Raw genomic sequence first — 21395 nt, forward strand, 5'->3', positions numbered from 1 at the left:
GAGTAGTATTCTGTGATGGACAATTAAATATTTGAGTATTTGAATTTTGGAAATCTTGGGACGTTGAGTATTTGAAATTTTGAATATTTAAACATTTTGGCCGTTGAGTATTTGAAATTTTGAATATTTGAAAATTCTGGACGTTGAGCATTTGAAATTTTGAATATTTGAAAATTTGGGCCGTTGAGTATTTGAAATTTTGAATATTTGAAAATTCTGGACGTTGAATATTTGAAATTTTGAATATTTCAAAATTTGGGAGGTTAAATATTTGAAATTTGAAATTACGAATATTTGAATATTTAAAAAATTAAATTTAGAAAAGCCATAACTCAAAACATTTGGCCACATTATTCGAAAGCAAACATCACATATGCATCTCGTGCTGTTACTCCGTGTTATACCGTGACTGTTGGAAGAATTCACGCGCAAATAAAGGACATTCGCGAGATATTGATAAACGAGGTTAAAATGATTTCCTCGTTTTACCAGAATACTAACAATCTGGACTTCAGTTAATGACGAAACTTAAGCAACTATCTCACGCGCTAAGCCGATTTTGTAATAGTTTTTTGCCCCCGTATAAAATTGCAAAGAGGGACACGGATACCATTTTTTTTTCTATTGCATTGTAATTGCCCGTGACGGCTGGCTAATCGCGTGATTCAGTCGATTGCTCGATTATTCGGTGGTTAATCTAAAGACGCGTTTATCGAACCTGTCATCGATGCTTTTGTCAGAATTTGATCGATGGAGAACCGAGATCGCTTCCTAACCTCTCAAGCGATTCGATCTTGTTCGTGACACAGTGATTAGTCTTTAACAATTGAATATATTTTGTGAAGTTAAGCATCGAATACTATATAAGGATGAAATATTGTTTAATAAATAATAATGATTCACTTTAACTCACAGAGAGATTATTATTGTTTCAAGACCATTATCAAAAAATCGATATTCCACGTCTGACCTTAATCACCTGCATCCAACGCCTTAAGTCGACCTTGTAATTATACGTATACCTTCTCACAATACTATTAACTAATTTCCAGGAAACATAGACGTGCACTTGCGCTAATTACTAGATTCTAAACATCAGTTTAGCGTCTGGTTAATCTTAATACCAATGATCGTGAAACGGACTCGCGTGGATTTGTAAAGTTCACTAGGGACCACCACTGTGCTATTAATTAATTTCTATCTACTACGAACTAGCCTCTGTATGCTACATGTCTTAGTTTTCCTCATGCCACAAATAATTTTCTTACTATTCTTCCCTTATTTTCAGCACACATTAGAGAAAGGAAAAATGTCTGTACCACAAAATAAAAAATCCCGCGTTGCATATGATTCCTACTTGTGCTAAGGTGTCGAACACCTCGTCGAATCGATGAAGAAATACAGGAACTCAATTATTTTGAACGCAGAGGTAATCGATTCGTTTTAGTGACGAGGAAAACGTCCTGAAACAAACAGGCTGATTGTCTCCTGTCTCTTGTGTCATTAGCTTGAAGAATCGATCGGTTTTGGCTGTTTAATGTGACCAGGAAGGGCGAGTGTTACGAGCGTTCGCTTCATCGCCTCGCATATGAAGGAGCAAAAGCAGGATGTGATTAAGATTCGACGATTAAGAGGCGTCTGTGAACGATGGCTGATCGGTGGGAGGCCGTAACGCGTTTTTCCCTCGCGCGATTCAGAATTCTTTTCGCATACCACGGATAAATCAACTACATAATGTTATGCTGACTTTTACGCGAGCTCAGACGTTAATTGTCTATTTAATTCATTTATATGCGGCTATGTTCTTGCCTGAGTAATTTATTCTATTTATGCGTTTATAAGTTTGCTTTGAGAACAGACTTCTATGGATGACGTTAGTTGCATGGCTTTTAGAGTAGTATTTTTTGGAGGTTCGTTTCTGAATGTTCTCTTGGAAAATTACCTGGGGACTCCTAGTGCTCTTCGATTGATCTAAAGAATTGGAGGCCTGAAAATTCTAATAGCAAATAACTTTAAAGTGAAATATCTATATGTAGATATGAAGATCCAATCACTTTTCAAAAATTTGTATATTTACATATGAAAGCACGTTCGACAGTAGCGAGTAAAAAAATCCGCGTCGTAAGCGGCTGAAAGATGACAAATTAGCTCAATCTGTTTAGAAAATACATATATCACACGTGTCCCTCAGGCACGTGTATGCATGTACACAAAGCAGAAGCGTCTCCATGGTAAATAACTTTACACTTATTGACAGGGGTTTAATTCATGAATGCACACATTACTTCCAGCAGCAAAGAATATTCAATCGTGACACGTCCTGTCACAGCGAGCTATTGCCCGTAAAATGTCACTTTCACACTCGGTGGCAACAACCGAAAACGTGACGCAGATCCTTTTATAAACTACTAGTTGTTTTCTTTGGTATCAAATGTCATGCACGACACTTGAGTTTATTTTTATCTATGCGATTTAGTCTTTCTAAATTTATCGCATTAATTTAATTTTTTTAACACTAGAAAGAAGGTAAAAAGTTTTTATTTAAGTATTTGGATGTATAATGGAATGAAGGCAGACAAAGAAAAGGTCTGTAGAGCAAACTTATGGACGTCACCAGAATAGAACAACATCACAGAAATAATTGCGTCTACGGCGATGAATGCGTGCGTTAAGATTCATATCAGCTGCGTGCCTATGTACAAAACTTGAGTCACGGTCAGGCGATCGAGATCTCAATGCCAAGAAATTAACAGGCGGGCAAGTCGTTGGATCAAGATCGAGAATGAATCACAAATTCTCTATATAGATGTGAATCCCCGACGAAACTCTCAGCTCGTTGGCGTTTCAACGAAATCGAAGAGATTAAAAAACCCTCGCTAGACGGTTTTTAGCGGAGATGCATAAAGTGTGAATCCGAGGGAGAAAGTCATCCATCATAATAATGAACACCGTTAAAGCGGTCTGGAATTAATATTCTGCTACACGTTTCCTTAAAGAATTCACGTGTGTCTTGTTTTACTAGTTTCTACTTAAAAGGTCGTGTAATATTTATTTTGTGAGAAAATATTCATGATTAATTGAACAGCTCATAACAAAAAAATTCTTATTCAATTAATTAATAGTTTTTTTAATAAAATGTTCACCTTAGTACATTTAAGAAAAAGTCATCAAATTCCTCAAAGGCTGTTTTTGTTATGAACTCCTCAATATTGAATCAGAACTTAACTTATTTGTGCAATCACAGATAAAGATATAAGGAATTAATAGAAACCTCCACTAGTATCTACTAGAATGAAACCAAAGAAAATAGAACCAATGGCCTCCAATTACTCACAGCACCTACCAACAAATACTACAAGTATTTTGCATAAGTCACTTCCAAATTGGCTCTAACTCAACTACAAACTATAGCATAAATTACACTGTCTTCTCATATAACACCATAAAACTGAAACCTGCACGAATTTTCCTTTCTAGTGCAGAACAATCGTCGAACAGAGCCGTGTCAGCTGATCGCGTGGGAGGCTCGGTACCAAGAAAGGGTCATGGATGTCGTCGTCTCGTAAAAGGAGAGACCAGGAGTCAGGATCTCGATCAAGAGCGCCGAGAGAGAGACACAACAGGTGGCTTTATCGCGGTCGCAAGCTCAGGAAAGCGTGACCGTGCGTTTTCGCTGGTCGGAAAGGGTGGAAGAGGGAAGCAGGCCGAGGAAGGGGAACGGGAGCGTCTAGAGTGGCCCATTTCCCTTATCACGATAAAGCGGTGCTCTAACGGTAGTGGCTCGAAGGCGGCACGACAGAACCGGCGTGGATAGTCGTTTCAGGGTGAGTCATTTCCACGTACGATCAGTCTGCTCGTGGATCGTAGCCGCGATGGATCGAATAAACGCGGGGTCGTCGGCGTCGTCGCCCTCATCGTCGCGGGTCGAGCTCCTCTGATCGCAAGGAGGCTTCGAGGCACCGTCTCGGGGACAATGGACGTGGAACTGGTCACTCGGGCTTCCTTGAATTCCCTGCAGAATGTGGACGATGGTCGCATCGTCTCGCCTAATAGCCTCGATGAGTGGACCTGGACTAACTTGAGAGTGAGTATTGGAAATGTTTTTTAATCCTTTTCTAGGGCACTTTTTATTTTTATTTTTGTTGTTGACTAGGCTTTCAATGTTGTTCTAGGTGCGATAATAGAAAGCAAATAAGCGGGATGTATGTGTTTCACTAGCTAGGAAGGGTTGATACGTTGACTGCTAAGTCATACATAGGGTAAAGGTGTCAATTACTGTGGCCTCTTTATATTTTCACATATAACAAGATGTAGTACTACTAATTGGACTTTGATTATTAAAGAAACATAAATATTTGTTACATCTTGTTACATATACGTGAGAATAAAAGGCGGGCACTGTAATTGGACAGCATACAGGCATTAACAAAAAATTATAGCAACTAGAATGTAACTAGAAGAAGGAGAAGACTGTAGAATAAATATTCACTCTTAAATCGAAACTCACAGGAATCTGTAAAGCGGAAAAGGAGTAGGAACATATCAAACGTAACAATAATTGCGAATTTTTTAAGTTGTCTACAAAGGTATTTAGTCCTGGAAAACATGTTCATTATATTCATCGCAATGTAGCAGGAGATAAATGCTGATGATCTTTGATTGTGGGGAATACAGAAGGATATTATTGCAAAAAGTGCAATTAAAGTTACATCTTCTGCACTTTCAAATGCATCTTTACATTTACAACAGAGCCTCTTAGGTAACTCATAACGAATACCTCAGTTTCAATCGTGATACATTTTTCATTTAGTTGTTAGCATTTCAGCTAACATTATCCTTGTTTTCATTCAGATTTGATGTCATCCTAATTACAGATAAACACCTGTTTCCGTTTAGTAATGTTTCGCACACTTTGAGCAAACATTCCAGCTGGAACGATAATTAAATTATAAGAAGGACGCTAGTATGGGCAAGATCAGACTAGGGCGTTGTTGCTATAGCGCAATGAGAAGTTATCTCGCAGCATCGAAGCAAGATTTCCGTAAAATTGCAATTGATTACTCGTATCTCTAGCAATATTCGATCTTGTAGAAGTGTATTCGGGGAACTCGAGGAGCTGTATGTTATATCGCGTTTTTCCTTATTCCACTAATGAACGACATGAAAAATGGCACTCTTAAGACGATTAGCAGGCTATTTGTTATAATATCGACGCTTGTATCAACAAAACCCTCGATAACCGCAATAGAAAAACTCATTCAATCTCGATCAGTGTCCTTCGCCATAATCCGCTCGATGTGTAAGCGTGAATCGATAGCGAAGTCGACTGAATCTTCGAGTCGGCGTTAACGTATGTATAAATGAGAATAACCAGAATCGATGACTGGAGAATGAGTTTCCTTATCGTCATCTTTTATTATTTTCTTCATTCTCTTTGAAAGCTTATATCACAGGACATTTGTGTTGCTGGTAAAGAAGAAAATCACTCGTGGCTGTTAATTAATTGTATAAGATAGATGATTATTTCTTTTTTCTAAGCAATGTTATCATTCGCGTGTTCGAAAACATTTTGCAGCGGCACCTTATCGACGGAACACTTTATCAAAAGTTCTAATCTTACCGCGCCGGAATGCTAAATATTTTCAGATATCGACCTCTTGCGTTACACAATAATATCGATTCTATTGAAAGCTTTCGTCGTTTGAGTTGCTTTCGCGGTTGACTAATCATGTATAATATATAGAGATGAATTTTCTGGGTTTATTGAGTCACCAATAGGGATTATTACAAACGCTTTGGTATAATAGCAGGGGATTTATTCAAATCAGTATCAGAAATTTGTAGAACTTCAGATAAGTTCGCTTTCTTGTTCGGTTTCTGTAACATTGGACATTGTGTTCCTATGAATCACAGTCAGTTGGTTTTGTATCAACTAAAGAATGCATGTCGATTCTCGAATAAGAGGAAAAACGTGGTAGACAAACAGTGGTTCTATTCTCGCGTGTAAATATTATAGATCTATTTGCGAACAGAGCATTTCCACGTGTTATACTCTTATTGCGTAGTTTGCAGTAACCTGCGGCATCATCATAGGTCAATTTAATTTCGTGCAGGAGTTATTTACACGCGATGAAAATTTAAGTGAAGACATTGATGTATTGAAGCAGTCATTTTGCCTTTGGTCTGTTAGACGCAGTCTTTCAAACTCAACATTCTCTATACGATAAAAACTAGAAACTTAGTCTACTTCTAAACAAGGGAACAGCTCATTACCTCATTATTAGACTATTATTATCTCCACTAAAAAACAGAAAACCTCTGTCTCTGCACACATTTTTCACCCTCGAGTACTCAAAGAATTCAATCCCGAAGGAAAGAAATTCCTGTCCCCAATAGTCATCCGCGATACACACTCTCGAGGGGAACCCCCCGATGTATCGCAACCAGCTCAATGGGGCAAACACGCGTAATTCGCTTATGTTAATTACCCCAGAGAAGCAAGGGGGACAGATAGAAGTGGTAGCAGAGGGAGAAGGAGGGTCGGTCGGAGCGGCATTCGAGATTGAAGATCAATATTCGCCGGACCGAAAGGTTCGCCGCGAGCTGCGGCGTGTGCACGAAAACGCACGCGCGAAACGCACCACGGCCGAGAGTAGGAAGGTTCCCCCGGTCCCGTCGGAAGCCTCGAGGCCTCGGCTGACCTGGCGCACACCGCAGCTTTCCTAGCCGAGGAGGAACCCGTGGAAAGGAGACGCGGTGCCGGGCGCGGCTGCGCTCCACGTTACGCTCCTCCTGCGGTTTTTATCACTTCGCTCCGCTGCATAATTTACGTACGCCGACCGTCGCACACACGCCGATTTCCCTCAGACCGCCGCCGGCTGTCGAGCAGACACACGCCGATCGTGGAAACGCGCGCGAGAGACGACGACATTCCCAGCTCTTTGGAGCTGGCCCTCCGTTCCGCGTCGACCATGTGCCAGCAACGGCAGTGACTCTAAGGAGCACAGGTGTGAGGAAGAATCACTGCTTGCTTGGATTAAGTTCTTGGATGGGACCGAGGATTTAGGAGGTAGGAGGCTCTCTGATGGATTCTGAGATTTCTGGGACTGAAGAGTGAGTTTTAATGCTACTTTTTGGGTTTAGATGTCTGGGGGGGATAGTCGAGACTTCTTTGGACTTAGGTAGTCTGTGGAGGATATTGTTACACAAGAAGAATAAAAGGTTTCTTGGGTTAAGTTATCTTTCTGAGGATATAAGAGATGTAGGAGGTCCTGCTGGCTTTTGAGAGACTAAGCTGTGAGTCTTATTGGTACTTTTGGGCTTTATTAGGTTCTGTGAGGAGCAGATGACATTAGGGTATGTGAGATTTTTTTTTCAAAGTAGGTAGTATATGGGGAATTTTGTGATAGGAGGGTTCTTAAGTGGTTTATGTTAGAGTGTGAGTTTGGTGCTGACCTTGCTTTTTATAGTTAGACATGACTATTGATTACAAATTAAAAGTTGCGTGTTGGGAAAAGGGGAATCGCTTTGGAATAGCTCTGTGGAATATTTAGTACTCTCCTGAGTATGCTATTAGAGTAGGTAGTATACGAGGTCCTACAATAATGACTCCTGATTCCATCATTCTATGTCGTAGTATCAGAAAATAGCGACTCCCATCATTCTTCTCTTCACTTAGCTATATTCTAACACACAGCTCCAGTAGCTCAAAAAACAATTCTTCGAAGTAGTCCTCTGCAGAATTTCAAAGAAGAAATAGACACGAACATTCAGATACGCATAGTATAACGTTGATTTATTTAACCACGAGGCTCTCCTTCTTCCGCAGTTTTCATTTCCACCAGCAAAACCACCAGCGTCCTTCTACCTGATGTTCGAAGTGCACGTTTAGAGATCGCGTGTTTTTCTCGAACAGAATTGCATATGATTCCATATTCGACATCGCGTAGGATACGTCGAAGGATTTTTCCTTCAATATTTGATTTCGCTAATGAGGCTCGCTGCACGCTACGAAGACAAACTGAAATCTTCCAATAGTCCCTCATTAAGACTCCCATCATCATACTACACGATGTCATCGTCAAGATAATGATAATTGGGAGGTCTGGTTTTCTTTGATCGATGCACCTGTCCAAGTAACGCTGCTCCACGACATTTGCCAAAGCAAAGGCATTAATTGGAGCCAACTATCAACGCTATTATGCAATCGGGCAATTCGAAGAAAATAATGTTTCCAAGATGTGTGTTACGTTCGATTCACGTCGACGAATTCCATTCACGAATCCATTGGATAAGAACACACGAGCTTTCTTTAAATCAATAATCGTGCCGGTTTAAAAGCGCGTCTGTTTTTCTCTCTTATCTCATCGATCGTAAATACTCTAACGGGTTTAATTTCGGCGGCACGATAGACGTCGAGCTAGCAGCCTGCTCGGTCATTCAGCTTCCGAATTAGAACACTATTTTCGCGGGCAGGTTCAACGTCGTCCTTACTCAAATTTCGATTTTACGTTCTTGGTATTGTCCCTCGTCCGTCACATTTACTCACAGGTCTATAATTAGAACCGTGGTCGCTTGACGGTGCTTTGATTTCGTCGAAGGGGCTAACTAAGCGAAGACACCTGCCATATCGTGGCATTCAATTTAAATGATCTCTGGTGAAAGTCGAAAGAATGTATTACAAAATGTTCGACGTGTCTGCTGGCGACGTACGATGTTAATCGCGATGCGATACTCCTCCGTGCGTAAACTTGTTTTCGTCGCGATTGATGGTTCTGCTCCTTTTGTTTCTTTTCCCTTCGTTTGGACACCGATAAGCCTCGCTTTTTCCTCGATGACGTTCGGGACCGTGAAATTAACTCTTTTTGCTGGCAACCATGCGTCTTCGTATGTCAACATTGGGGATAAAAATGGATGTCTGTTTTGAAACACTCTGTGTACCTTTCTGAGTGCACCCTGGTTGGTTCTCCGTGTGTGGGATTTTGGAGGTATAGGCGACAGGATAGAATAGTTGAAGAAATGTTATACTTCAGAAGGTACTATGGTTGTGAAAATAATATAGTTGGTATTATAGTTGAGAAGAGGGTGGAGTTGAAAAGGTATCATACTTGAAGAGACAATATGGTCACAAAAATGGTATAGTTGATGAGAGAGTATAGTCACTATAGCTGAGGAGACAGTATAGTCAAGAGAGTAGTAAGTATAGTTGAGACACTGCTATAATTGTGAGGACAGTATAGTTGAAAAAGTACTCTAATGTATCGTTGATTCAGAACCCACATATTTAATTTATGCATAAAGGACATCAATGGTGAAATAGCTGGCCCTCGAAAAGTTAATTGGCACGCGCGATACCGAAAATATCGGCAAGCATGTTAATTTTAGTTAGAAAGTTCAAACACAAGCGATCGCACACACCGAATACATAATATTCTCACGTGGGCTTTCACTTTCAGAAACAGTTCAAATACAAGAGCCTAGAGAAGCTGTTCACGGTCTACCAGAGGAGGCTTCAGTATGGTTATCTGTCGCTGTTCGTTCTGCTGCAGTTGGCCCTCGGTACCACGTACTGTTTGATCCTGGTCACAATGGTAAGCACATCTAAGAACACTTTAATGTGCTATTTTGCATGGGCCTACTTGACACGAAGAATATAGGATGGTAAAAGAAGGTTATGAACGCAGTTTTTTAAGTACATAGTCGTTTTTTAGTAAGGTTCAACTATGAGTGATAACGCCTGCAGGAGTGCAACCACACTTACATCACTCAGCTTATCGCACTTTAAGCTTTTAATGTGATTAAAACATTAACTGAAGTAGGATTTATAAACGTTTTCTGTAGTGTTACTTTTAAAGATAAAAACCTTCCTTGGAGAGATCTTGAAAAAATATGTTACAATTATTTTTAACATGTATGTTGTACCAGTTGACAGCTTTAGTTACGTCAATGGTTCGTTACCGCCTCATAAACTTGATAATTTGGTGACGTTAATGCCTCATAAACCTGCACCAATATCTTAACATAATTGATACGTAAGAATTGTATTTCCTAAATGTTTGCATACATTTAAAGATATATATTCCTGTGCCGCAATATTTGCGATGACAATAGCAATTTAAATACCACATTTTTTAAGGAAAGTATTTTGAGCCATTTTTTCCCTCATAATAGAAATGATGGTCACTAAGATACTAAGACAAATATCACTACGTATTTGATAAAATGCAGTAATTCATGGCTTTATTATCATCAAAATTTGAAAGTCAAGAACTTGAAATTTTGCATATTCTCTACAGGGATAATACTTAAAAATTGTACAGTAACGTAGATAATAATACTTTATCATAATCAATTCTATAATCCACTTGCACAAAATTCGAAAATCCAAAGAAGAATTTCGAACTAATCCCAAGGAATATATCACAAACATTTCCACCGAGTGACTCTCAAAAGTAAGTTCACTGTCTCGTTAATTTCGTTCGAATTGCGTAAACCATAAGTATATACATGAGCTAAAGAACAAATGTATGCACACGAATTAAGTCAATGGATTTTAAGTCTAAATGACTCATTAACATTAAGGACCAGAACCCAAAATACGTCAGCAGCGAACGATACTTGTATCATCTGTCTCGTTGCTTTCGAAAGCACTAGAGATACTACCCTGTTTTAGCCACGTCTTCGTTTATTAACATATTAACGATGTCACGGCTAGAAAACCCATTTCTAGACATCAGAACTTTTACAACACGGTTATTACCTTCGGTAACATCCAGATATTAGAGACCGCCAATCGCTCCCGTTATAATTCCAGCTCGCCTAAAATCGATAGCCCCTTATTGGCAAGGTGTGCCGGTCGTTTCGTCCCTATCGGCACACGTGTACGAAAATTATCGGCACGGTGCACGTGTAAGGCATACTGAGCGTCGCCTGAAATAGATACGAAAACGGCTAGCCTCGAGACGAGCACTCACCGAATCCTCTTTCTTCCAGGTCAGCATCGAGAACTGTATGCCAGACGTGGTGGTGTTGAGCGTGGTGAGCGCCCTGCTCTGTCCCGTGATCGCAGTCTCCTTCCGCTCGAGGATCATCGCCAAGAACACCTATCTACCCGTGATGCTGTCCTGCCTGATCGTGGTGCTGTTGCTGATCGGCGATCTAGCGGTCCCCTTGTACTACACCCTCACCTACACCGAGGACATACCTCCGATAAGGTAGCGCCGATAACGAGGGACTTCCCCTTCGTTGATCGAGCAAGGACGCTGTTCAATTATCGACGATTTTTCGATTCTTATAATAGCGCTTTTCCTGCTTCAGTCTCGCGCGACGAAGCGTTCGATTACTTCCTCGAAACCGCAGATTGCGAAACATCCACGAACCGCTTATTGACATTGATCTGCTTGATCACTCTGGTGCTACCATGCATTTCTACTTCCGGCAAATGTGTGTTTTATTGAAGGCGATCTTGTGGAACGAATGGTCTTGCGATTGTGAATTTTTTTATTATTTTCATAAGGGAGAATTAGCTTTAAAAATAGTACAGGGGATTTATCAATCTTACAGTTCTAAATATGGCATTAATTTGGCCTATTTCCTTTCTGTAAGAATCTCAAAAAATTGGTTGCATAACTGTCCCTTAGGATTCTCTTCAGGGCTCAGTATCCCTTGGGTTAATTTATCTGTGGGTCTTGGCTCCAAACTGAGACTTATTTTTCTGCGTTGATTCTGTGGAAACTGGAAGACACGATTCGCGTAGCTTCACTGACTTGTAAATTGAAAGCGTTATTTTTTATTAGTTCCAAGAATCGGATAATTGGTTTACCTTTTTCGTTAATGAACATGCAACCCTGAACTTGGTTCATATGAGTGCATTGCGTTTCTCTTTTAGGCCTGCATACGTGACACATGCACTTCTGGCTTGCTACGTCTTCCTACCTCTCACGGAGAACCTGCATGCCTTCATACTTGGGATCACCGCGACTCTGTGTTACCTGGCAACTCTGTCATTGGTCACTTACAGAAACACCTTCGATTACGCTACTAAGGTAAACGCTGACCTATTTGATATTTCTTGATGCGATATCGTCGCGAATCGATCGGATAAACATGCCTCTGGGTGATAATAGGCTGCTTAAGATAATTAGAGGATCAGCTGCTCGAATAAGTTTGTCGTCAATTTAGCTGTTTAGCATCTCGTGACTCAGAAACAACTTTGAGCTATTATAAGTATGTGTATATGTAAATATTGCATATGGATGAGTGTGAAAATATTAGCATGGGACATCTGTTTACAATTCGATTTATTTTCGTTCTATATTTACAAGCACCAACGTCGCTAAACTCTTTAATCTCTGATTTTACAGATCATTACAGACACGATATATTTTATTTGCGTGAATGGCCTGGGATTGTACTTCCGATTCATGAATGAAGTTGTTATCAGACGGTCTTTCCTGGATCGACGGAAATGCGTTGAATCAACGCTGCGGTTAAATTATGAAAAGGATCAGGAAGTACGTTTTATCATTAAATTTGTCACTAGAATATTATCCTGTTTCTTTGTATAATATATGAAAATTTTTAGGAACAACTCACACGAAGCATATTACCGCAACACATAGCTGCAAAGATCAAGAAAGATTTTAGGGATATTTTCAAGTTCATCGAGGAACACAAAAAACCCCCGCCCAAAGGACGACCCCATAAGTATGACCTTTATTCAGAAATATAATAATTCTTTTCAATTATCGATACACGAAATTATCTTGATTTTTTCCAGTGATCTATGCGTCGAAACTCACAATAACGTAAGCATTTTATATGCCGACGTTGTGAATTTTTCTGGACTGACCGTGACATTGCCAGTGCGAAAATTAGTGGAGACACTGAACGATTTGTTCGGCAGTTTCGACGAGGCTTCTGAAAGACACAACGTTCTGCGAATAAAATTCTTAGGTGACTGCTATTATTGTGTGAGTGGGGTGCCTACACCCAATTCCCAACATGCCAAAAGTTGCGTGGATTTAGGTACACATATTTCAATCTAAACTAAACTAAAAGAAAAATAGATGAAGTAGAAATTGAAATTTGTATGCTCTACGTTACAGGCTTGGATATGATAAAGATCATCAAAGAAGTGAGAGCAAGAGTGCGTCGCGAGAGCGGGGTGGACGTTAACATGAGGATAGGAGTGCATTCAGGAAACATTATATCGGGAATTCTAGGTGCTAACAAATGGCAGTACGACGTCTGGTCACGCGACGTTGTTATAGCGAATAAAATGGAACAAACAGGGAAGCCTGGCAAGGTGCACGTTACGCAGCAGACACTGGATCTCGTGAATGCGAATGAGTACGATTGCGTGCCAGTGGAGTCCTTGAACGACGAGGTTCTGAATAAATACGGGATCAGAAGCTATCTGATCACGCCTTCGACCCCTGACGAAACGGTTACCTCGCAGGTGCGTATTTCCCAGTGGCGTAGGAAGTGGCGAATAGAATGAAAGAAAAGCTGGTCCGTTTGAAATAACTTTAAGCAATTCCTACGCCACTGATACATGTCCTTAATCACTGAGCGAACTTTCGTTGAGTGTTTCGCATCGTTGACAGGCGAACCTTGTTGCAGAACAGCGAGAACAGCTTGACAGTTATCACTCCGGACTCCCCTCCGGTGGCTAACAAGCATTACGTGAGATTTTACAATGTCAGATCCACCAGCGTAAATTCCGGGTCGCGGAACAGCAGACGGCTGACTGCTACTATAAATAATCATGTTGACGTATTGGCCAGCACCTATAGACGGCGCACGCACTTCATGGACTCCTGTTTAAGGGATTATCATCTGATGCTGAAAGCCGCTGATGCGGAGATGGAGAATGCTATTAAGCAAATGCCTCTCACCAAATGGGAGTAAGTGACGTCTACGTGTTAATCTTATTATATGAAGTATTCCTTCATTTGTGGGATCGATTTTAGGGTTGCATACCTTTAGAAGTCACCTGATCACTATAATTAGTCAAGTTTAAAGTGGATGATCTCATCAACAATTTTTTTTGCCATTTTATTGTAACATATATGACATTCTTTTAGGCAGTGGTGCAGATGGGAACACATCAATCCACTGTTCTTAACGTTTCGACAGTGGAGTTGGGAGATACCATTCCTCAAGGAACCTGATCCTCTCTTCAAGTTCTACATAAGTTCTGCTGTTTTTATTTTAATCTTTATGGGGATAATTTACTTAGTACCTACGTTTTTTCTCTCCGAGTACGTTTTTCTGAATATTTAATTACAGTGGAATCAATTGTAAGATACAAAAGCTGTATTATCTAACTTTTAGATGGCACATGAGCACCACGGTTACCTACTCCGCAGCGTTGTTGTTTTTAATCGCTTTGATGCCAGTAGCTTGGATGCATTTCGCGTGGAGTCGATACAAAGATCCACACGATGAACATGAAGGTCAGGTCCCCCATCCACGCAACAAATTGTTGTGCTTTCTGTATCAGACCAGCGTGAAGGTCAGTATTATGATATACTTTCATCATTGAACTCACTTTCTTCCATTGTATCTTCATTGCTTTTTATATTAACCTTTACATTTCGTTCTAGGTCGTCTGGAGCGCATTTCTTAGAACAGTTCTCTACTTGGTGATAACAATAATGTTAGCAGCGTGTGCCATGTTTGACATGATTGTAAGTCAATAATACGATGTAAGGAATACTGTACAATATTTTATGGGATTCTATATTTTTTCGTGATTTTAGTTCGAATGTAAAAACGTGGACGAGCTTGCGAGTAACAACGTAACATCTAGCATATTGCAACCCGGTGCCTCTAAACTCGACTGCGTAGCTACACCTTGGGTAAGATTATTTTGTAGGTACTTGTATGCTGTAGATTTTTCTTTAGCTCAATCTCACTGTGAGATTCTCACACCCCATAGAACTACGTTTTTGACGCCATTCCATTCACTGATTTTAGCAAATGACGCAAACTTGTTCCCTGGCGATCCTAACAAGTTTTTTGTTTCTGAGAGTCCATTACTTCCTAAAGCTAGTGATAGGCATCGCAGTAGTGGCGTTTTATTCGTGGAATGTTTGGGTACATCGTTCGAATTTGTTTCAGGTAATTTCTCGTCATCCAGTAGTATTTTTCATTTTCAATCATAAATTAGCGTTAGCTATTTTACCCTCTTTTATTTGCTACGTTTTTCTTTCACAGTCGGGTGAAAGGTGGAACCCTCACTTAGAACCGAGACTGGCGCACATTTTAAGCGTAGTTTTCCTTACGTTTTCTTTGCATCTCATTGATCGTCAGGTGAGCTTTACCGAATAGCAAGTACCATATCTCTTTGATAACGCCCACACACATGTGTATGTTAACTTTCATTACAATTCATTCAGGCAGAATACTTGAGCAGATTAGATTATCTGTGGAAGCGGCAGTTGACAAAGGAGCAAGATGAAGCATTCCACACGAGAAATGCCAATAAACTTTTGCTTCGCAATATTTTACCTGAACACGTTGGTATGTTAATACCTAAACGACAATTCAGAATTAAATGGAACGGTTATTTACGTAGTTGTACTTTATGCAATCTTCTTTCACAGCGGAATTCTACTTAAACATGAACAGGACCGAGGAGAATGAGCCATATCACGAAGCTCACAACAATGTAGCTGTCATGTTTGCATCCTTAACAGACTTATGTATCGACGAGAGCAACATCCTCGCAGATCTGAATGAAATCATATGCGAATTCGACAAATTATTATTTGAACCGCAATTCGTTTGTCGGATCGAGAAGATCAAGATTGCTGGTAAATGAAAGAAATCTTTTTTACAAAGAATTTTTGTAGTATGCTCTGAAAATAATAAAGCATTCTTGCAGGTACTACGTACATGGCAGCTTGTGGATTGGAGGCCAGTCGACGCGATTCAATGCGCAGTAGCACAGCAAGCGAAGAGAACTACAATGATAACGTAGTCAAAGTGATGGCCCAATTTGCGGCTGAGATGATGGCAGTTCTCGATAAGCTGAACGAAAGATGTTTCTGCACATTAAAACCGTATAGGTATGTGTAAAAAAATCCTGAGATTATAAAGTATTAAGAAAATAAGATGAACCACTTTATAGATTGAGAATTGGAATATCTCATGGGGAGGTGACTGCAGGAGTTGTAGGCGCGCAAAAACCACTGTACGATATATGGGGAGATGCTGTGAACATGGCATCGAGAATGGACACAACTGGTGTTCCAGGAAAGATACAGGTTCGATTAACATAAAATGACTTTTAATATTTTCCTACATATTCTAGTGACATCCATGTAAATTCATTTCCGTGCAGGTTACAGCAGAAACTGCAGCAGTCCTCGAACAACAGGGTGTTATGTGTCATCTTCGAGGGGAAACGTACGTGAAACCCAAGGGATACGTGACAACGTACTTCGTTGGCATTGACGAGAAACGACAGCTCCAGAGAGCGGATTCTGTCGAGGAGACCAGTCTGTGATTAAAACGCTAAACTGATTTATAACGGATCATTAATGTACGTTATATATCTAGAGGAACACAGAGGGCCAGAAGGCAGAAAACCAAAGAAAATTCGACAGACCAAAGAACTAACAGGAAATGCAGTTGTCGACTGTAGTTCTGCGTGGAATACCTCAATTTAATCGTATAAGAATCAAGTTTGCGATTGCATATCTATAAAATCAGTCATCAGCCGAGTGATGCGTAATATTGTTGTACATTGAAGAGGGAGATTTTAATAGCGTTTTTTAAAGGAAGAACTAAGGATGATTTTATATGACCAGTATGTAGAAAAGAGCAGCTTTACACAGAACGCTGTGCATTCGAGGTATCTTGTACCGGCGTTTTCCAACAAAGAATGGTTTTTACATAAAAAAATTCGATGCAATTATCGAATACCATTTTGTCCAAGTATTTCAAACGTTTGTATTGTAAATAAGTCTGACAAATTTTTCAACGATAAAAATTGGAAAACGCTGTCCTAAATGATGCACAATCTAACTGAAAGTACGGTATAATGGCCGCTGATAAGAATGTTTGCAAAAGTGGAAGCCATTTCAGGTATAAAACTGAGGGAGAAAGAATACGTCGATGTCCTAGGTAGTAAAGATATTCGAATTATCGAAACATTTGAACTCTACAATTAGTACTTAAACATTTTGTGTACATGGTTCAGTGTTTAAAGACTAAAAATGTTTGAGCACTAAATTCGGTGCTCGAATATTCTACTTTTTAATGTTCGAATATTCAAACTGTGAATCAAGTATTCAAATATTTGAATTTGAATTGGCAAACGGTAGATCCAACTTGTGAACTTTTGATTCAGCGAATTCCATTGGCTGATTCTTTTCCTCCCTACACTTGTAAAGGCACTTTTCTGTATGTGACAATTCAATACTTAGTGATTCGAGAGATAATCAAAACAGGTGTAATACTTTATTTATGCCGATGCATGTGAATGATAATGACGTTTTTCAACTGTATGTTAAATGTACGTTCTACCGTATTCGGTAAAGAAAATAGGTAGCTAGTTCAAGATAAATATTTATTGACGTAAGCTTTTCCAGGATCATGACAAAAAGCGAATGTTTTGAAAATCCGTCTATATATTCAGACCTCTTTGTTGTAAACTTAACAAATCTTTGTGATCGAAGGTGCTCGTGAATTTCAAAACATCGCCTTAAAACGCCTGGATAATTCTAAACTTTCTTTCATTGATGTCGAAAAAAAAATTTTCATTCGGAACATATCCATCTAGGATATAATAATTTTATTCATTGCATATCGTTTCGTATAGCTTTCTACGTTTCTAATTAAAAAATAACGGGTGGAATTTCTTAATTTAACTTCATACTCTGGTAATACTTATTCCACAATTTTAAATTTAATTATTCGCGCCATTCGCCTGAACGGAACAGGAAGTCATCATCCACCCTGACCCGCGTATTTTAAATGATTTAAAATATTCGTACTTAAACTACGATTGATTCACGCGTAATACCAATACACGTTGAAGTAACGTACAGTCCACACTTTATAGTCATCAAAGTACTTCCATTTTACGAATCGTTTCACAAGAACTGAACGACAATTACTATCGAACCACATTTACTTGCTTCATAAGCTCTAATTTATAAATCATACGTTCCGCGATGTAAACTCCCCACCCTGTTTATAAGCAAACAAGTACGAGTTTATTTTTCTATCGACTATATGATTAGCGTGACCGACGCTCGTTCATTTCTGTGTAAATACTTTTGTACATATTTTTTAAATATTAGAAATAACGACCAATGTGATTATTCGACGTTTCGAATAAAGTATTTATTACTACGCACGAAATACATATAAATATAATTTGTAAACGAACATGAGAGAGCGTTGTCTAAACACATTGTTCGACCAAGTGTTTATACAGTCGAATAAAAGAGAACCTTTCAACACTCAGTTGTTTCTCCCCGTCAATTAATTTCCAGAAAATGATATCTCTTTTTCTTAGAAGCAAGAGCGGTATTAAAAGATAACATCGCATAACTTTCTAACTTTTTCACGTGATACGACGAAACGCTCGATTCAACAATAGAACAACATGCTGATAATAAAGTAATTAAACGATATCCACTGAAACGGAAAGCAGATAGTTAAAATTTTGAACGCTCTATACAAAGCGAATAAAAAAATGTGGCCCACTTTTGCACGTTAAATTCTACATACGTATCAATGAAAAATACACATACTTAGAAAACTAAGCATTTCCAGACATACATGCACACAAACATTTTTCCTTGCCTTTCTAGAATCCACCCTCCAAAAAATATCCCCCTTTTATGAAACATCCTGTATAATATATAGTATATACAACGATTGCGACTCACGCGCAGAAAAGCATGCTTAGAACGCGGCAGGCGCGTCGAAAGACATTCGCATATGCACAGGTCGAGTCTATTCCGCACAGCAAAGAGTCCACTTTCCTTCTGTAGTGGTCGCGTTAAAGAGTCACGAAAGAAAGGCGAAACTTTTTCTCCCCCGTTATGTGGCATTCAATAATCGCGTGCATGCGTCCACAAGAGATCACGGCTCTCCAGCGCGGGCTCTAATTGTCTCCTAAATTCTCAGCGTGTAGCGAGGACGGTTTCACATGCGTGGTGGCCCCGTTTTCCCCACGGAGGCAGAGTTTATTTGCTCGCGTAGAATTACGCGATACGTCGACGTGACGAACGGTGACGACTATATTCATTCAAGACCTATCCCTTAGGCATTATCGATTTACGGCGAAGTTTCAGAGGCTTCGCATAGTTGAACTTGGTTCGTTTTAGGAGGGTGACGGGAGCATCAATGCGTACGGTACTTCGCAGGAGAGATCGGTGCCTTTTCACGGCGCCCGTATGAGTCATCCAATTATCTCGCTGGTCGTTTTGCTGTCAGTGAAACAGCGCGAGATAATAATTATTTGCCATCTTTGATGTACCGAGTGTCACCGTGTTCGATTTTTTGACTTTCGTCGGTGTTCGGGGATTTTGGAGTTTCGAGGTCGACAATCAGGAAGAACAGTTACAATTTTTAAATACTGATCGTGTTGTTATAGAAGATTCCGAATTTTTATTAGTCGCGGTTACTCCGATGCGTTAACCTGTGAATGAATAACCTCTGTAAAGGAGTTGCTGCCTGTTTCCTGTAGTGAGGAGTAATTCAGTGAGTTTAAATTAAGTTGAAGCAAAGAGGTCAATATGGATATTGGATTCTCATCCTACCACAACGGTGGTCCCACAAGGGAGCAAGATTTTGGGAGATTGTCTCAAACAATTGGGACATCGATCTTGAAGATATCTCAAAATGGTATGTACATGTATTTCAGTTCTGTTGGAGGGTATAGTACTTCATTTGGTTTTTATTTCGACAGTATCCTCTATGCAGAAGATGGTTAATCAGTTGGGAAGTTCTACGGACTCGCAGGAACTTCGAAACCAACTGTAAGTTTTGATTTATCGTTGAATGGAACTGGTTGTTTCATCTCATCAATTTTTCAGGCACCAAATACAACACTATACGCAACAATTGGCAAAAGATACCAGTGTACACCTTCAAGATTTAGCTGTGCTTTCTAACAATTCAGGATCTACCAGTCCTGGAGAACACAGACAACGTAAAATGCAAAGGGAGCGCCTTCAAGATGAGTTTACAAGTGCTTTAACTTCTTTCCAAGTAAGCACATTGGCTTTTATTTGTATTGTATCACATATGTATTTAAAAAGTAACGTAATTTTGAAGGTACATTGCTTTGGATGAATTCATTTGTGTATTATTTTAGGCAGTACAAAAGCTTGCAGCTTCTAAAGAGAAAGAGATGGTTAGGAAAGCCAAAGCAAGTGCAGGCCTCCCACCATATCCAGAAAAGAAACAAGAGACATTGATAGAACTCCAAGACAGTAGAACACAAAAACAAATTCAACAGCAACAGATTAAGGAAGAGCAAAATTTGCGAATGTTGGAGGAGCAGGAAGCAAGCATAAGGCAATTGGAGGTAAACTTATTTAACAATCAAAGATCTTCCCCTAAATTATGCGCATGTTAATGAGTATTTATTTTTACAGAGTAATATTAGTGATATTAACAAAATCTTCAAAGACCTTGGTGCTATAGTGTACGATCAGGGAGATCTCATTGATTCCATTGAAGCTTCTGTTGAAAGGACAGAAGTATCTGTCAATGAAGCCACGTCGCATGTAAGGCAAGCGAGTATCTATCAAAATAAACTGCGCAAGAAAAAATGTATACTCGTTCTTATTGGCGTGGTTGTGCTATCTATATTAATTGGGATCATAGTTTGGCAGAGCTCTTAAACACACTTATATCGTAAGTTAACACTCGTGCGAGTAGTATGATATTAAAAGACATAGCTGTATCTTCGTTGCAAGGTACCACCTGTTGGTGGAGTATTGAAAAAGCTGATTTAATTGCAACCGCTTTATACGAGTATCTATAAAGTACTAATACCATCGCGAAGAATGAATGCAAAGAAAACTTGCATCATTCTGTATCTTATTGATAACAACACATTTGTAATTGTGATAATAAATGGTGCAAGGTCTATTTTGCAAAAAAGGTGTACAATGGCAAGTTGTAAGACTGCCCAGTCCATTTGTACGTTTCATTACTTATTGCATAATACTAATGCATAAACACACGTATAAAGATATATATATATATACACACACATACACACTCAGACGTATAGATCTATCGATGGTGTAGCCATAATTAATATTCTACATAATTCTGTCGAAGTATACTTAGAGAGTATGGAGACTCATTTTAAGTAATGACTGTGTGCAATGTGAAAGACGAATTATGTGCAAATT

At 39.4% G+C, this 21395-nt stretch overlaps 3 protein-coding genes across 3 annotated transcripts; 2 read left to right on the forward strand and 1 right to left on the reverse strand.

Annotated features, from left to right (window-relative positions):
* The first annotated feature begins 7004 nt into the window (after nucleotides 1-7004).
* Nucleotides 7005-18483, forward strand: Acxd (Adenylyl cyclase X D). Its single transcript, XM_076392442.1, has 20 exons — nucleotides 7005-7113; nucleotides 9456-9590; nucleotides 10993-11213; nucleotides 11888-12044; nucleotides 12363-12512; nucleotides 12584-12705; nucleotides 12779-13026; nucleotides 13107-13459; nucleotides 13624-13907; nucleotides 14088-14264; nucleotides 14338-14518; nucleotides 14610-14693; nucleotides 14766-14864; nucleotides 14983-15126; nucleotides 15223-15318; nucleotides 15405-15528; nucleotides 15612-15821; nucleotides 15893-16076; nucleotides 16139-16274; nucleotides 16352-18483. Exons 2-20 carry the CDS (start codon nucleotides 9588-9590, stop codon nucleotides 16514-16516), a joined length of 3138 nt encoding a protein of 1045 aa, XP_076248557.1. The 5' UTR covers nucleotides 7005-7113; nucleotides 9456-9587; the 3' UTR covers nucleotides 16517-18483.
* On the reverse strand, nucleotides 18331-19204 carry LOC143188264 (uncharacterized). Its single transcript, XM_076392446.1, has 2 exons — nucleotides 18774-19204; nucleotides 18331-18657 (listed from the first exon to the last, which is right to left on the reverse strand). Exon 1 carries the CDS (start codon nucleotides 19074-19076, stop codon nucleotides 18774-18776), a length of 303 nt encoding a protein of 100 aa, XP_076248561.1. The 5' UTR covers nucleotides 19077-19204; the 3' UTR covers nucleotides 18331-18657.
* On the forward strand, nucleotides 19088-20876 carry Syx7 (syntaxin 7). The gene is made up of 6 exons (XM_076392444.1): nucleotides 19088-19256; nucleotides 19353-19872; nucleotides 19937-20006; nucleotides 20064-20238; nucleotides 20345-20557; nucleotides 20628-20876. Exons 2-6 carry the CDS (start codon nucleotides 19764-19766, stop codon nucleotides 20874-20876), a joined length of 816 nt encoding a protein of 271 aa, XP_076248559.1. The 5' UTR covers nucleotides 19088-19256; nucleotides 19353-19763.
* The last annotated feature ends 519 nt before the right edge of the window (nucleotides 20877-21395 follow it).

The sequence above is a fragment of the Calliopsis andreniformis genome, chromosome 2 (genome assembly GCF_051401765.1).
Source record: "Calliopsis andreniformis isolate RMS-2024a chromosome 2, iyCalAndr_principal, whole genome shotgun sequence".
Classification (NCBI taxonomy): domain Eukaryota; kingdom Metazoa; phylum Arthropoda; class Insecta; order Hymenoptera; family Andrenidae; genus Calliopsis; species Calliopsis andreniformis.

Excerpts from the sequence above, each read along its gene's own strand:
- Acxd (XM_076392442.1), top strand. Across the intron at positions 13,460-13,623 it reads ACGAAACGGTTACCTCGCAG|AACAGCGAGAACAGCTTGAC; the intron begins GTGCGTATTTCC and ends ACCTTGTTGCAG. Across the intron at positions 16,275-16,351 it reads GTGTTCCAGGAAAGATACAG|GTTACAGCAGAAACTGCAGC; the intron begins GTTCGATTAACA and ends ATTTCCGTGCAG.
- LOC143188264 (XM_076392446.1), bottom strand. The coding sequence starts at position 19,076 with ATGCCACATAACGGGGGAGAAAAAGTTTCGCCTTTCTTTCGTGACTCT.
- Syx7 (XM_076392444.1), top strand. The coding sequence starts at position 19,764 with ATGGATATTGGATTCTCATCCTACCACAACGGTGGTCCCACAAGGGAG. Across the intron at positions 20,007-20,063 it reads CAGGAACTTCGAAACCAACT|GCACCAAATACAACACTATA; the intron begins GTAAGTTTTGAT and ends TCAATTTTTCAG. Across the intron at positions 20,239-20,344 it reads GTGCTTTAACTTCTTTCCAA|GCAGTACAAAAGCTTGCAGC; the intron begins GTAAGCACATTG and ends GTATTATTTTAG.